The sequence below is a fragment of the Lotus japonicus genome, chromosome 6 (assembly GCF_012489685.1).
Source record: "Lotus japonicus ecotype B-129 chromosome 6, LjGifu_v1.2".
Lineage (NCBI taxonomy): Eukaryota > Viridiplantae > Streptophyta > Magnoliopsida > Fabales > Fabaceae > Lotus > Lotus japonicus.
Window position 1 is genome coordinate 20,666,574 of NC_080046.1, and position 17,150 is coordinate 20,683,723.

At 36.6% G+C, this 17,150-nt stretch overlaps 2 protein-coding genes across 2 annotated transcripts; one reads left to right on the forward strand and one right to left on the reverse strand.

Moving 5' to 3' along the window:
* The first annotated feature begins 4,810 nt into the window (after nucleotides 1-4,810).
* LOC130725895 (glycosyl hydrolase 5 family protein-like) lies at nucleotides 4,811-10,390 on the forward strand. The gene is made up of 4 exons (XM_057577082.1): nucleotides 4,811-5,298; nucleotides 6,008-6,255; nucleotides 8,267-8,787; nucleotides 9,407-10,390. Exons 1-4 carry the CDS (start codon nucleotides 4,837-4,839, stop codon nucleotides 9,829-9,831), a joined length of 1,656 nt encoding a protein of 551 aa, XP_057433065.1. The 5' UTR covers nucleotides 4,811-4,836; the 3' UTR covers nucleotides 9,832-10,390.
* A 129-nt stretch (nucleotides 10,391-10,519) lies between these two features.
* LOC130725894 (ABC transporter B family member 15-like) lies at nucleotides 10,520-16,795 on the reverse strand. The gene is made up of 7 exons (XM_057577081.1): nucleotides 16,577-16,795; nucleotides 16,397-16,451; nucleotides 15,737-15,921; nucleotides 15,138-15,595; nucleotides 13,958-14,498; nucleotides 11,539-13,469; nucleotides 10,520-11,145 (listed from the first exon to the last, which is right to left on the reverse strand). The coding sequence occupies exons 1-7, from the start codon at nucleotides 16,757-16,759 to the stop codon at nucleotides 10,776-10,778; spliced, it is 3,723 nt and encodes a 1,240-aa protein (XP_057433064.1). The 5' UTR covers nucleotides 16,760-16,795; the 3' UTR covers nucleotides 10,520-10,775.
* Nucleotides 16,796-17,150: the final 355 nt, after the last annotated feature.

Here is a 17,150-nt window from a genome sequence, read left to right on the forward strand (position 1 = left end):
ATTTTTGGGCTTAAGCACAAACATATGTGGCTTAAGCCAAATCTCAATTATCACACAAAGATTTTGTCGCTCTCATGATTTTTTGGGCTTAAGCCATCCATGATTTGACTTAAGCCAACATTCCTCAAATTTTCCAACTCCACTGTCTCTTCTCTAACTCTTCGTTAACTTAAGCCGAAATTTCTTGGCTTAAGCTAAAATCTTCAATTTGGGCTATGATTTGCTTGGATCCCTTTGATCTTTCTACTACAAACAAAAACAAAAGATTTAATACTTATCACAATCATATTTACTATAACATCTATAAAAACTAGTTATCAACTATTCTAACCTATTGAGGGATAATTTGAAAGATATTTTTCGCATTTAGAATGAATAAGTGCTAAAATCAACATAGGAAATTGAGTAAATTTCACACTTATGACTTCTACACAGTCCTCTTCTTCTAGAGTGATAGTAGATACATTTCAATCCATGAATCATAAAGTATTTTTGGTATGAGATTGGACTCTAAGGCTATACTTTATGTTCTATTACATGAGAGATTTAAAAGAAGAGTTTGACTCTTAGGAAAATCTTCCCTTCAGATTGAAGTAGACAGTGGAGATGGTCTTTTGTGATTTGTGAACCGCGGGCTTCTTTCTTGTGAGCACTAAGGCTTCTCACTATGGTCATTTTTTTGCTACTACTGTAAGTCTTAATATCTTCTCTTTATACTTCTGAAAATTTTACAAGATAAGGATAACTGTTGGAGTGTGTTCTTCACAGAGCTTTTAGTCGTTAGATCAAATGGTGCTTTTGTGTACTTGATGTCAGTTGTATTAAATGCATGATACTATTTGATAAACACCTTTTTCCTAGAAAGGTGTAGTCTGTCAACTAGTAGGTGACATACGTTTGAGCTTCTACCCGTTGGTTGAGGACATAACAATTTGATAGTAACACCAATGTACTTTAACTTTGTGCATTGTACTTATGTCAGAACATGTGGTCTTTGTAACACCCCGATTTCGGTCGCGTCACTTTAGTAACCAAAAATCAAATAAAGCGGAAAAGCAGGTATTTTTTTTTCGTTTTCTTTTTAAATAAAAAGATTGTCGAAATAAAGACTCAACCCAATCGCGGTTAACAGCGACTAATATACAATATAGGTACAGTCCTCCAAGAAAGTAAGTCAGCCCAAAACGGCCTCCAAAAGACTTCCTACGTCCGACAAACTCCCTGTGATCCTCATGGAAAGGAATCACACAAAAAGCTAATAGTCGGGGACCTACCCTAACCCAAGATAAGAAATGACAATCAGAGCTATGACAACGACACCCGATATACTACACCCCCTATCAGCTGTAATAGTCTTGGTCAACATATCAGCTGGATTCTCTGATCCTAAGATCTTCAACAGAGATAATTCTTCATCATTGATAAGTTCTCTGATGAAGTGATACTTCATCTGTATGTGCTTGCATCTGGAGTGAAAGACAGGATTTTTTGCAAGGCAAATAGCACTTTGACTGTCACTAAACAATGGAGGAACATCTTGTTCTTTTCCCAATTCTTTGAGAAAACTCTTCAGCCATATCATCTCCTTGGCTGCTTCTGAAATGGCAACATATTCTGATTCAGTGGTTGAGAGAGCAACTCTATTTTGAAGTTTAGACTTCCAACTCACAGCGGTTTCTCCTAAGGTGAAAATATAACCTGTGGTGCTTTTTCCACCATCTGAGTCTCCTCCTAGATCTGCATCAGAAAACCCCTGTAAAGTGAGATCATTTCCTCTAAAGCATAGGCACATTCTTGAAGATCATCTCCAAAATGAATATACATTGCTTTTACTTTTCTTATGCGCTCTAAACAACTATTTCTTCTTGCAATTTGGTTTAACACTCGATCCTTGTAGTTCGACAATTTTTTATATTACTTCGATCGATCTATACCCTTGTAGAATCTGTATCAGAAATTTTATAATAGAAAGTTATTCCCCATTATCATCAATCTAATCCTTGATTTTAAAATCTCTTCAAATGACTCAGATTTGATGTTTTCACTTTTTCTGCTCAAATTTAATATCAAATCAACAAGAACATCATTTGATTATTTCATTGGTTGGAGCCTCCTCAAGAATGATGTTCATAATTTAATCCTACTTATATTAGAAATGGTTAAATATGTTCGAGGTCCCTGAACTATGGTCAGAAATTGGTATTCGTCTCTCAACTAAATTTTCCTTGCTTTTCATCCTTTAACTTAGAAAACCAATTGGCTTCCATCCCTTTACCGGTTAGAGTGCTTACTTGGTGTGCCAGCTTGCGAGTAAGTGTTGACATGTAAATTTTTTCATTTTTTCTTTTGTTTTTCCACTTAACATTAGTAATTACATTTATTTTTTTTCATTTTTTACCTTTTCCCCACTTTTTCCCCTTTCTAGAAGAACTTGGATTGGATTTCTCCAATATCCATTTCTAGGATTCTTGAAAGAGAAGAACATAGGAAGGTTAAAGCTTGGTAGAGGATGAAGAGGGAGGCGACGCAGAGGAGTAGTTCGATGACACTTCGCAGTAATTTGGTCCCCACCCAGAAGAACGTTAACCCTAAATTTGGTCCCCACCCACATAATCCAAAAAGTCAACCCAAAAATCACAATTAAGCAAAGTGTTTTGGTCCCCCCACCCACAAAATTTTACATGCAACCTGAAACTTGGTCCCCACCCACAAATGTAACATCCCAGTCGCGATTACTCAAATGTTTTTGGTCCCCACCCACAAAATTCCCAAAATACAGCCAAGGTTTTGCGATTAAGAAAAGGATTTTCGTTCCCACCCACAAAATCGAATTAGAAAACCATGAGAGAAGAATAGAAGATGCGGTACTTACCTCTTGTCTTAGATCTTTGCGATTTTGGGTATCAACGAAGGAGCGTGCGACGACGTCACACCAGAGACCACATGAATGAACGATGTTACATGGATTGAGGATTAAAACCATATCTGAAGTGGAAAAGAGGGGGGAAAGAAAAATGTAATTACTAATGTTACATGGAAAAAAAAATGACATGTAAGCACTTACTTGCAAGCTGGCATGCCAAGTAAGCACTCTAACTAGTTAAGGGATGGAAGCCAATCAATTTTATAAGTAAATTAAGGATGGAAACCAATGAAAATTTAGTTGAGGAACGAATACCAATTTCTCACTACAATTCAAGGACCCCGACCATATTTAATCCTATTAGAAATGGGATCCAGAGTCTTAAATCTCTCCATGATCAATATTTCCTAAACATATGACGATATATATCCATGTGAAACTTGATGTTTTGGCCGGATATAAAGCCATCAAGCTCGAAAGCATCTCAACCAACCAAAAGGCATGCACATAAGCACTTGCTAAATGATGGACTGAATGACATGGATAAGATCATAAGAACATACTTCCCCGACTCGCTACTGATCGTTCGTGAGATGGCTGAGACTTAACGAACTAAAGTGAGAGAACCAAATGTCGCCTTTGTGCTTGAATTACCACACTTGCAAAGACAACTGCTATGGACACCTAGGCTATAGATATCGGTTCTATCATTCATTTACAAACCATGCTCTGAAAATATTCTTCTTGGAACGTTTTTGAAGGGGAACATCTTCTTAGCTAATCACGAAGCATCAAGAATATCTAAAATGAACTCCTTCTCTATGTTCAAGATGTCAGCCATATTTTTCATTCCAAACATGTTAATATCAAAAGAGAAGAAATTTGAAAGGAAATTGAAGAGAGATGATATCAATAAAGTTTGAAAAAGTTAAAAGGTTCAAGAGTGTAATAACTGATGCGGGGGAAAAGAAATTTTATAGACCCCAATCATGTGAAAGGTGATTTTTCATTAATGACGATGCATCACTGCTAAGTCAACTGATTGAAATTTGTAAATCTTAAAGAGCAACACCGAAAGTCACATGAGTAGGCAGCAAAATGCATATATATATATATCTAGGATAAAAAACAATTTTAAAGCGCCATGAAATATGAGTTCATACCTGCAAAGCTTGACATGCCTAAATCAACACCTAAGTTTGGGGACTCTTGATTCGACGAGTTACTAGGCCAAAAGACCCAAAGGCTTCGCAGCTGACCCAAATGACTTGCAAAGCAGGCGCCCTAAGACGAACTACATAACCAAGTAAAGGAACATCGCTCCAGATGTGCAATGAGAGAAGCATGACGACACCAAGCTAACCATGCACTCAGAAGTTTTCACTTAAGGGCTTCTCATGCACTATACGCTAAACACATACTTCGGCCCTAGAAATACATGTTTCATCGTTCATTGACATAACATGTTATTCATTCTTAACATTTTACCTCGAGTTCTTCTATGACCATTGGATTCTCTCAATATCAATATACTAACTTGAGCGTCAGAGTGTCTTCTATAAGTAGTTAAGTACCCCAACAACTGCAACCAGCACCACCGCACTCTTATCACCTCTTGATCGTGCTCTCGATAACTTCTTGTTACAATTTCATTGTTTTTACAAATTTCTTTACAACTTTTTCTGCTATCTAGCATTAGTTTTAAAATACGTGTGCACACGCAATATATGTAATAATACAAAAAGATTGTATATATTATTTACATATACCCGTGCAAGAGCTTCCACGGGTTATTAATTATTCTAGTAAAAGTAAATAGAAAACATACGGATATATATTTGACATGCATGAATAAATTAAAGTAGCTAGATATTCTAAACCGAGTCACGAGTGATCGATCTTTATATATTTAGGCCAACGTTTGCACGGGCAAAGAGGACACTCGTGTCGTGACCGTGAGTAAGGAAGACTACATGTCGGTTCAAAGAAACAAACTACTACGCGTAATGGGTGGCAATTTCTCTCTTGCGTCAACAATGATAATGGCAATGGTGTTGATCCTCTCAGCTGGCATCACACTTGAAACCATTAAGCCTGTGGGTGCTCTTCCACTCTCCACAAGTGGGCGGTGGATTGTGAATGAAGGTGGCGGCGGCGGCGGAGAGAGGGTGAAGCTAGCGTGTGTGAACTGGGTGTCCCATTTGGATGCTATGGTTGTTGAGGGCTTGAGCCAACAACCAGTGGATGTGATTTCAAAGGGAATTAAAAGCAAGGGGTTTAACTGTGTGAGACTCACTTGGTCACTCTCCTTGCTCACAAATGATTCTCTTACAGTCAGAGAATCATTCCAGAATCTTGGCCTTCTTCAATCCATCTCTGGCATGCAGGCCAACAACCCCTCCTTCATCGATCTTCCCCTCATTAAAGCTTTACAGGTGCATTACTAATTACTCTCTTAGCTACTCAACCAGATTATTTAATTTCTTTTTTGGGAAAATTGCACTAATTATGAAGTACTACTACATTTCATGATTTCAACTTCAACACACTTATTGTGGCTGGTTTGTTTTGTTGAAAACTTTTTTTATCAAGTGAGTGGAATTTAATTTGTTAACTTTCTTAAAAATAAACAAATCGAAATGAGTAATATATGTTAGAGAAGAGTGTGTTCTCCGAAATATATATTAATTATGTAAGAGTTTTGAATGATTTTTGTCTAAGTTAATTATTTTTATATTTAACATGAAACTTTTTAAAAAATTATTATGACTTAAAAATGCATGGATGACAGTGATGAAAAATTGCTACTTTTCAATATAAATAGCTAAATTACCGTTATTTAATTTAACACCACCTGTTTATTTTGTCAGTGACTAAAATGCCAGAAAGAAGTGATAGAATTAGCTAAATGACCAAATGATTCTTTTTTAAATAAACGAGCTGATATTTAAAACCTGTACTATGCACATTTGTTATTTAACCAAGCTAGACGATGACGCGTTATTATAATAATTAATTAATCTCTCCATATATAGATATTCATTTTCCCACCAAATTGCCATTTGTAAGTAACAAATTGAACTACTCTATAGTATTTATATTTAGTAGTAAGATTAAGACCTACAAAACCTGGTCACTTCACAGGCTGTGGTGAAGAGTCTTGGAGACAACGACGTGATGGTGATTTTGGACAATCACATAACCCAGGCAATGTGGTGCTGTAGTAACACGGACGGTAATGGGTTTTTTGGAGACCAGCATTTTGACCCAAACCTATGGATCATGGGTCTTACCAAGATGGCAACCCTTTTCAATGGAGTCACCAATGTTGTAGGCATGAGCTTGAGAAACGAGCTGCGTGGACCCAAACAAAATGTCCCTGATTGGTACAGGTAAATAAATTGGTTAAATTTTTTTACTACTGTTTTAGACTTTTAGTCAATCACATCCTTCTTTTTAAGGAGTCAAATGAGTTTCAGCTCAATTATTCAACCAGGGGCGTAGCCAGGATTTGCACGTCGGGGGGACTATAGATCAAACAAATGATTTATATATGCATGCTTGGTAAAACTTAAAAAAATTATAGTGGACAAAAATAATGTAAAATTGCTTTTGTCGACTATCATTTTGCCTTAGCGTGATTTTTATTGTGTATCCAAACATTCACAATTATTAAAAAGAATTTTTTTCCTCGTGAATTCAGAGTATGTTTGGATACGAATCACATTTATCGTTAAGTATGTTAAGGAAGAAAAATGTACCTTAATATGTTTTTATCTTTTTTAAAAAAGTCATGTAAACGTAATAAAGTATGTTATGAGTGTGAAACGTAATTAATGAAAATGTAGAAATGTGATACCTTTTCTATTTCACTTTTGTGTTGAAACACAAGAATTACAAAACTTTTCACATAGAAATCTAATATTTTATACATTTTATCAAATATAATTTTTTCAATTGATATTTTTTATAAATAAAAGAAATATATAATTAGTTTGAGTATAAAAGATACCAACAAAAAAAACTGTGTTTGTTATCTAAAAAAACAATAGAAAATAACACATAATAGTTAGTATGAAATATTTATCATAATGATCAATGATGTTAATATTTGGATGTATAAATAACTTAAAACGTCATTTAAAATTCAAGAGGTGCACCTAGTATAATGGTAGTTCACTCTCACAATATTGTTTTGGGAATGGGTTCGACTCCGATTCAAATCAGTTGTCAATATTTTTTTTCGTTAAAAAAAACATATAACAGGAAAATCGAGATTCGAACACGGGACTCATTGATTGAAGGCAATAATGCTTGCCACTGGACCACCAAGTGACTTTTGATTTTTGCTAACTTTTATTTTATATTATCTTTTCTACCGGTGCTAGAAAAAAATTTGCATAGTATCGCTATGAAAATTTAAAATTCCCGGGGGTGCAGAGCACCGGTAAGCCACCCCGGTGGCTCCGCCCCAGTATTCAACTCACTTTTTATATAGGTTGGGTCGAAAAATATAGGCTGATATTTAAATGATGTTTTTTTTTCTTGGCTCAACCTAATTCGATCATCTAAATGGGTTGATACCGAAGTAAATCACATAGCTCGTGCGCCAACTCTTTTTTATTTTTTTTTGTCCGTAAAAAAGAATTAAAATAATGCTTTTAATTTATCAGAGACAAAATAAGTCGGTTTTTTATTAATGACACATTACTTTTTACACTTTTTGTGGTGATACATTGAAAAATTAAATTTTTCCACATATGTTTCTAATTTGTAATTAATACTTTTATGATTTTTTGTGTGAATTGTCATCAATTTTTTTTTTTTATTTTATATAAAAGTAAGTTAGTTGATCTAACCCGCCGACCACCGCTTTTAGAAAGTTTAGTCAAGTTATGATTTTAGAGACTCACCATTAAAGTGAGGTAGTTCGAGTCAGATAATTTTTCTTCTAACTCATAGTGAGCAAAGTTCACTTTAAGAGACCCACTTCTCTTACTTCTACCTACCTTCAGGCCCAGGGTAAATTTTCCTCCCTCAATTTTGGGTATATGATAGATTGGCTCTAAATACAGTTACAACTTCATGTGGCCAAGTTATAGCTTCGCTACAAGAGATTGTTCAAATCACTCAAAGATTCGCCCCGGGTAAAATCATCATATTATAAGTGACATAATAAAATGTTAAAATGTTGTTGGACCACCTATAAAATATGGTAATTTTACTCAATAATTACCTTACTTAATTTAGATAACCCCAATTTGAAATGACTACTAACACATCTCTTTCCTTTCTGCAATTTTCCTCCCCAGAAGTTTTTGGTATGGGATAGAATAACTCTAAATATAGATATAGCTTCATGTAGGAATGATAAATTATTTTGTTTTGGATTTACATATATAGGTATATGTCAAAAGGAGCAGAAGTTGTACATGCAGCAAACCCAAATGTACTGGTCATTCTATCTGGCCTGAATTTTGACACAGACTTATCCTTCCTCGATAAACAGCCAGTGCAACTCACCTTCAATAAGAAACTAGTATTCGAGGCGCACTGGTATAGCTTCAGCAACACTCAAGCATGGACAACAGGGGATCCAAACCAAGCATGCGGGCAAGTCACTCGGAACATGATGAGAATGTCAGGGTTCTTGTTGCAACAAGGATGGCCATTGTTCTTGAGTGAGTTTGGGGTGGACATGAGAGGCACCAATGTGAACGACAATAGGTTCCTCAATTGCTTCATGGCATTAGCGGCTGAGCTTGATTTTGATTGGGCTCTGTGGACATTGGCTGGAAGTTACTATACTGCACGTGGGATAGTTGGAATGGAGGAGTTTTATGGTTTGCTCAATGGGGACTGGAGCCAGGTTAGGAGTGAAAGCTTCTTGCAGAGGATATCTGCTGTTCAACTTCCTTTTCAAGGTACTATATTGAGTAAATACTCAATTTCATTCTTGAAGGTATAAGCATAAGTCAACTTAGTCACTAGAAGAGGGAACTACCCACGATTGCGTCTCAGTCAATTTAGTCTTTACATGGACTAACTTGACCGATGTTTTATCTAACTGTAAGGACTAACTAGAATGACAGTCAACACAATAAGAAACCACAAAAATATTTCCTTCTTCTAGAGACTAACTTGCCCTCTAAAGCATTTCCCTAAAAAAACCTCAAAAAACTAACTAGCAAACAACATCCCCTAAAGTAATTTTGTTTTAAAATTCTCTGCCCTCATGAACCAAACATGAAAGAGTTATTTCCCCTCCCATCACCCCTCTTCATCAAACATCATGATATGAATTAAAATTCATTCTTTCCCTCTCCATCCCCTCCACAAAAATCCCTTGGGAACTTAGTTGAAATAGTTGAACTCTGCCTTAGAAAGTCCAACCCAAACTAGCTTATTTACCTTCCCGTTTTTTATCATGATTTCATCTATCCATGCCTATACATTGGTTGGATCAAATTGAATTATATATTTTTATATCAAATATCGTTGTTAGCCATATCATATGTAATTGTATTTCCTCTTGACATGCAGGGCCATCAGAAGCTAAACCATATAAAGTGATTTTCCACCCATTGTCAGGCCTTTGCGTCTTAAAAAATGCACAGGACTTGCTGATCTTAGGATCTTGTTCGAATTCTGATATCTGGGAATACACAGAACAAAAAATCCTATCAATGAAGGGTACAGATTTCTGTTTACAAGCTGCAGACGGAGAAGGAAAGCAAGTAAAACTTGGGAAAGAATGGTCAACTCCTAACTCAGCATGGGAAATGATCTCTGATTCAAATATGCAACTCTCATCTAAACTCAACAATGGTACCTCTAGTGTTTGTCTGGATGTAGACGCTGACAACGCCATTGTCACAAATGCTTGCAAATGCTTGAACAATGATAAAACATGTGACCCTGCAAGTCAATGGTTTAAACTTGTAGACAGCACAAGGAAGTTAACCTAAAATGTTATCTATGTTACATATGTTTACTACAAATTAAATTAAAGTGAAAATAAAATTACAGAAACTACTGAGCTAGCTTTGTATTTGTCTCTCTAGCTACCTTGCAGTCTTTAGGCAGAACCATGATTAATTAAGTAAGCATCTCCGTTTAAGATATTTAACATATATTACAACGAACATCTAACAATATATAAATGAGGAAGGGAAGGTGCTGAGCTGTTTTTCCAAATCTATGGGACACAAATGGGTATTTGAAGCTGAGGAGCTAGTAATCCTAAATGCTCTTCAATTTTGCAATGAATTTTCAAGATGCAAAATATTGAGATAGAGATTGATTCTTCTATCCCAGTGGGATCGGTGCGTGATGCCAAGAATAGGTAGAACATTGATTTCTTTTTCTTTTAGAATAAAGTTCTAAATTCTATTGTTTGTTGTTTTGTAAAATTTGAATAATATTCTTTATTATATTGTGCTTCAAAGTCTTCATGAATCCAATTCTTATCTATTTGCAAAGTTTCTCCACTTGTTAGCGTGTTTAAACTTGTGAAAATTGTTGGAGTAGAACTTGATTTATTGGATTCTTGATATATTGGCTGAGAGATTCACCTTTTGCTATGTCCAGTTGAGAATGATTGCTTTTCAAATTCTTATATTACAATGAATAAATTCTGTTGCTTTCGAGGAAAAATTTAGGAGAGTGAAGCTTTCATTTCTGATTTGTCAAAAAGAGTAATCCCCATAATTCATGTGCATACATGATACATACACCACATGACATGTATTTTTTTTTCGAGGTATAGATAATCCTCGGCTTGAGCTGGAACATTCAAGTTATAGTAGAACTAACTCTCACTGCAGGAATTTTTACATCCACGAGATTTGAACCCGATACTTCGCTTAAGATGAATGAAATCATGCTTTTTGGTTGGTCAAAACATCCCACATCAAGTTGAGTGGCCATGTTGTAGCCTAATTAAGGAGTAATAAGTCCCATTTGATCCAATATTCAATAACTCTGAGTGTGATCCTCGTTCCACCACCTTCCCATTCTTAATGACAGCTATGGAGTCAGCACTCTGTATTGTTGACAAACGGTGAGCTATGACCACACATGTTCTTCCAACCATCATCTTTTCTAGCGCCTCCTGCACCAGATTCTCTGACTCGCTGTCTAGAGCACTCGTTGCCTCATCTAACAGAAGGATTGATGGATTCTTGAGCATTGCTCGAGCAATTGCTATCCTCTGCTTCTGCCCTCCAGAGAGCTGCACCCCTCTTTCTCCACAGTATGTATCATACCCATCTCTCATTGAACTGCACAGCAGAAGTTGTGTATAGTTTTTCAGAATTCAACTAGAAATTCCTAATCAATGTCATTTATTGTTGATAGAAATGATACCTATTGTTTGATAGGAGAATTTTATTGAAAGAATGAGTAAACGCTCAAGTTCGTCTCTTAAAGAAGAAAATACATGGAGAAGTCCGCGAAATGTGTCAATCATTGGTCAAGTGAGTCTCTCTCTGTCACTTTTGGTTAGCTAACATTTATGGACTGTTGAAGTGACGGAGGGACCAACTTTATTGACGAATGACGCATTTAGAGACTTTTGAAGGTATTTACTTCTTTATTTTATATCTTACGGGAAGAGTTTTAGGGTTCACGCTTGAAAAAAAGAGCTTGATATAAGTATTTTTAACTTGAAATACCTTATAAACTCGTGAGCATTTGCATGGCATGCTGCTCTTTTGATTTCATCCTCTGAAGCATCCTCCTTCCCATAGACAATATTGTCTCGTATTGTTCCTGCAAAGAGGGTTGGCTCCTGACTCACCAGGGCAATATGTGACCTCAAACTTCTCAAGTTAAATTCTCTAATGTCATGATTGTCTATGGATATGGAACCCCTCATGGGGTCATAAAATCTTTCAATCAAGCCAATGATGGTGGATTTTCCTGAACCACTCTGTCCAACTAATGCTACTGTTTTGCCTGCTTCAATCTCCAGACTGAGCCCCTTGAGAATCATTTGTTCTGACCTTGCAGGGTATGAAAAAAACACCTCTTTCAGTTTTATATGGCCCTTCAGGTTCTTTTTCACCAGTCTATGCCTAGAATCTTCAGGTTCAATCTGACTTTTCCTATCCAGCATTGCAAATACTGCATTGATGGCTCTTCCACCTTTAGCTATGTCAGAACTCATGCTTCCAGTGTCTGCAATTTGTTTACCTGTTCCCATCAAAATGAGGAAAACTTGCAAAAGATTTCTTGATTCCACCAACCCTTGATTCAGTAACCTTCCTCCATACCAAAAAGTCAGAGTTACAGAAGCTGTTGTTATAAATTGTGTGAATGATAATATGGAACCTGATATCCATGATTGCTTGATGCTTTGCTTCCTGGGGCCTTCCATGGCGGTTTTGAACAAAATTAGCATCCTTTTCTCAGAAGAGAATGCAGTGATAGTTCTGTGGTTGATGGTAGCTTCCATGGCTAATTGACTAGCCTCTCTTTGAGCTTTTCTTGCTTTTCCTGACATGCTCTTCATGAGAATGCTTTTGGAATACAAAGACATGATGATGAAAGGCTGCATTGCAATCATGACAATGGCCACCCTCCATGAAACGATTAAACCGAGCACGAAAGCCAGCGAAGCTGTGACGAAAACCTGAACTAACAATGATATTCGTTCCGCGACAAGGGATCGAACCAAGTTTGATTCAGTTGCCAGACGAGCACATATTGCTGCACTTGTGTTCTCCTTTTGATCAAACCATCCAACCTCAAAGGTCAGCACCTTTTCTAGCAAAACTTCGCGCACCCTTTTCAGCAAATGCTCTCCCATTATGGAAAAATTGTAATGCTGAATGAGGCCTGAGATGAAGTTTACAATGGCTATGCAGCAGAAGATGGATGAGTACAAAGTGATTTGTGATTTGATGCGAGAGTTATCTTTTATAAAGTAGACAGATGCAACTAGTCCCAAGAAATAGGAATAAATTGGTTGGCATATTCCAGAGCCAATGGCACCTAAACATCCAAGCAAAGCATGCTTCCATTCAGGAGCATTCATTCTTATTAAACGCCATTGGGAGAAGTTTGAATGGGAAGAAGATTTTGCTGAGTTTTCGTCGATGCTGTAGTCATCATAGCTGGAATCTATAAAACTGATTGAATATATGGGGCTAAATGGTAGTGCAGGGCTAAATTGATGATGTGAAGGGGTACTTGGCCTGCTTGAATTTACTGCACTAGTTAAATTTTCCATTGCATTTATTTGATGAACTGCATTTTCATTTTGAGTTGCTTGTTGCAGTTGTAGCATTTTGCTGTAAGCCCCACCTTGTCCATTGTTGAGTTGAAGCAATTCATCATGGGAACCAGATTCAACCACTCTTCCTGACTGAAGAACTACTATTGAATCAGCCTTGCGAATTGTGGATAGGCGATGAGCGATAATGATTGTCGTTCTGCCTCTAGAAGCTAAGTCAAGAGCGTCTTGCACTACTCTTTCAGACTGTGAATCCAAAGCACTAGTGGCTTCATCAAGTAGTAGGATTTTAGGATCCCTTATTAAAGCCCTTGCAATGGCAATCCTTTGCTTTTGACCTCCAGACAACTGAGCTCCTAGTTGTCCTACCTAAATAACAGAGTAAGATTTTCTAAGCAATCAAATAGAGGTATCCAAATTATTGTCTAGGATCATGCTCATTAATCTAAAATCAAAAGGGAAAAAAGGGCACTGAATAGTCCGTCGTCACTTTGATCATTGAAAGATATGAGGTTGGTCACTTTAGTCTCTGAATGATGTAATTAGGCAAAGAAGTTATTGAAAGATGAAAAACGATAAATATAGTCCGTGAATGATGAAAATTATGTTCAGTTTAGTCCTTCATAACGGAAAATGTGATCAATTTTAGTTGCATAACGGAAAATTATGTTCAGTTTAGTCCTTCATAACCTTCATAACTGCACTAGTTAACGGATTTTGCCAAGTTCCACCATAGAGGGACTAAACTGACTGATTCTAAATCTTTCAGCCTCTTAAGGACCAAAGTGACTATTCAGTAAAAAAAAGGGAAGATAGTGAGAAGAAAAGTGTTCACTGGAACAGAACTCATGACTTACTTGAGTTTCATATCCATCAGGAAGTTTGACAATGAAATCATGTGCATTTGCCGCTTTTGCGGCGCTTGTGACAGCTTCCATTGATGCTCCTTCCTTGCCAAACAGAATGTTCTCCCTAATGGATGTTGCAAAGAGAATTGGCTCTTGATTTACAAGTCCCATCAGGGACCTTAACCACTTAAGGTTTAGCCTCTTTATGTCATATCCATCAAGCAGTACCTCACCACATATAGAATCATAAAATCGTTGAAGCAAAGAGATGATAGTTGATTTGCCAGAACCACTCCCTCCAACTAGGCCTACTGTTTTACCAGCCTGCACTTTTAGATTGAGTCCTTGGAGAATCAGTGTATCAGGCCTTGAAGGGTAACTGAAATCAACTTCTTGAAATGTTATCTCTCCTCTTGCATGTTTTAAGAGCCTTCCTTTTTCTCCATTAGCGTTTATACTTGGCTTTCGGTCAATCATCTCGAAAATCCGGGTAACAGCCACTGATGCCTCTATTATAAAAGCAAGGTTCGGGAGTGCACTCATCAGAGATCTGCATATATTAAATTGAAGCTAACACTCAGTGTCAAAGTTCAGTTCCATGGAGAAGTGAAGCACATCTTACTCCAATACAGTATTGACTGATCACATATATACAACATTATCTGAATGAGAAGAAAATTAAAGGCTCCTATAGATGCTAAAATATGTTGGATTCAGTATCCTTTCAGAATATTTTTAGTATCTACAACTCGATTCCCAAGTACATTTTCTGGCAAGAACTTTTATCTAAAAGCTTGATACATTTGTAATTTTGCAAGAAAAAAGATATGAAAAAAAGGAAAAAGATTGCATGCGCTCCTGATTGTTTCGTATAATAAATGTCATATTATGACAGATAATAATGAGTTCTGAAATTAGCATTTTAGTGATTAACAAGGAGATGACAACACAACCCTATAAATTTAAGAGGATAGGGAGAGGGGTCAGGATTCATGCAGCCAGGAGATACCCTGCATTCACGCAATCATGCAATCTGAACCATCCAATGAAGATAGCCCGATTCATATATTTCATCCAGATCATATGTTAGATATGAATTTTAAGTCCTAGTCAATCGATCTGGATCGAATGACTCATATTGTGTGACTGCGTGAATGTAGAGAAGGGAATAAGTTCTTGAAATACTCACATTCCTCCCCAGATGATACATATCTGAGCAACAAAAACCTGGCCACCACTTTCTCCTTTGGTCCTGACCAGAACACTCCCAGCCCAAGATTGGAATGCCCATGTAGCATATAGCAACCCAATACTTCCAATAACCACACCCTTTGTTTGACCTTGCTTTATGCCAAGCTCCATGCTTTTCTCAAGAGCAGAGCTGAACCTGTTTAGTGTTTGTTTCTCACCTACATATGGATAAACAGTTCGAATCGATGAGATTGCTTGTTCTGCTACACTACCAGCAACCCCATAAGCATCCTTCATTTTAATTCCCAGATCTTTCATAGCCTTCCCAAATATGAGTGCTGGCATGATCATCATAATTGAAAATGGAAAAGCAGCTATTGCAAGTCTCCATGAAAGGAACAGTGCCACTATAAAGCTAGAGATAAGTGCTGAGAGTTGACCCAGACAATTTGGTATCTGAAACAAACGGATACAAATTATTTTAGCACAAAGGCCTAAGCCGAGAATTGGTTGTATCTTTAATATTTGACAAGTGATCCATATAGCCGACCTCATTTAATAGGACAAAAGTTAATTATATTCTACCAATATGCATACCTTATCAGCCATGGTGTCTTGGATAGTTTGAGCATCGGAAGTTATGGTGTCAATTACTTGGAAAGTTGTAGAAGAGTCAGTTTGCTTGTCGAAGAAACCAACTTCTTGTCTGAGTACTGATTTAAGATATTCAATTCTCATGCGGGAACTTTGTCTTTCTGCAGTTCTTGTCCAACATACTCCTTCTGCAAGATAATAACGTGCATTCTCTATTCTAGTCAATTTGTCCTTATGTTTAGACCAAATTAGTTACATGGCTTCAAGCAAAGTTATTAAGCGTATCTTTGTTCCACGTTTTGGAGCCTTAGAATCAATTGTCATTGATCAAAATAGCTTTTGAGTGGTTATATAGATGTCAGTTTGACGATTGACTTAGTGCATTGATTTTAACCCTTATACGTAGAAGCTAGAGAGAGTAGCGGTTGACATAATAAATTGTCAAATTTCATAACTAATAAAGAAATTATTGCTCCCATAAATATATTGAAATATAAATCATTTTAGTTTTAACTAACTTTACCATAATCAATTTTAATTTTAGACTACATACACATACACTGATACACATGAATTTAATTTGCTAGATAATGTTAGAGGACTAGCGGTCCACAGTATCATTAGCAATGGAAACCATATATCATGAATTACAATAATACTTACCAATGAAAGAAGATAAAGCAACCCCAGCGGCAACACACAGCAGCTTGAGTGCATACTGAAAGAATGATGAACATAAATTTATCAGATTCTTTTAAGCAAATGAAAAGGGATGCATGGAAATTTTGCAATATTCATCTTAAATGAGAAAAAAGATTTCTAGTTTACAAACTTAATAATGACCTTGTCAATAGTATCGTTGGTCACAGAGTTTTGAGATCCACCAGCATAATCATCTATTAAACTTCCAAGAACAAGCATTGTCATAGGGGTTTGTAGACCATCTCCAATGCAACCCAAAGTACCAAAGAGCAACAGCAATTTGTCAACGCCATCTGCATAGCGGAAAATACCACCTTTGCCCATATTGTGGCAGCAGCATGCCAAGAGTAGCACAAATAAGATTTGTATACTAGCTAGAAAATTCTTGATTTCCTAAAATACCTTGTACCTTATTTATATTATATGTAGCTTGGGTGTAGCTTTGGTCTTGTTGGTGTCATCAATTTTATATATCTAGTGCTAATGTAGTGGCAAATGGATTGAATATATTCTTGATTTTGACATCGGCCGGCAGCCCGGCACTTGTTGGCTAATCATGTACTTTTCTTCAATTTCTGTCATAATATGAGACACTAGTTCAGCTTCAAAAGGTTATTTTCTTGCTACGTACTTGGAGTATTGATCACTATGAACATATAGAATGTCCATACATGATCGACAAGAAGATAGTAAAGAGAGGATAAATCTCCCCCGA

Excerpts from the sequence above, each read along its gene's own strand:
- LOC130725895 (XM_057577082.1), top strand. The coding sequence starts at position 4,837 with ATGTCGGTTCAAAGAAACAAACTACTACGCGTAATGGGTGGCAATTTC. Across the intron at positions 5,299-6,007 it reads CCCTCATTAAAGCTTTACAG|GCTGTGGTGAAGAGTCTTGG; the intron begins GTGCATTACTAA and ends GTCACTTCACAG. Across the intron at positions 8,788-9,406 it reads TGTTCAACTTCCTTTTCAAG|GGCCATCAGAAGCTAAACCA; the intron begins GTACTATATTGA and ends CTTGACATGCAG.
- LOC130725894 (XM_057577081.1), bottom strand. The coding sequence starts at position 16,759 with ATGGGCAAAGGTGGTATTTTCCGCTATGCAGATGGCGTTGACAAATTG. Across the intron at positions 16,452-16,576 it reads CCAACGATACTATTGACAAG|TATGCACTCAAGCTGCTGTG; the intron begins GTCATTATTAAG and ends TCATTCTTTCAG. Across the intron at positions 11,146-11,538 it reads AATGCTCACGAGTTTATAAG|TTCAATGAGAGATGGGTATG; the intron begins GTATTTCAAGTT and ends TCTGCTGTGCAG.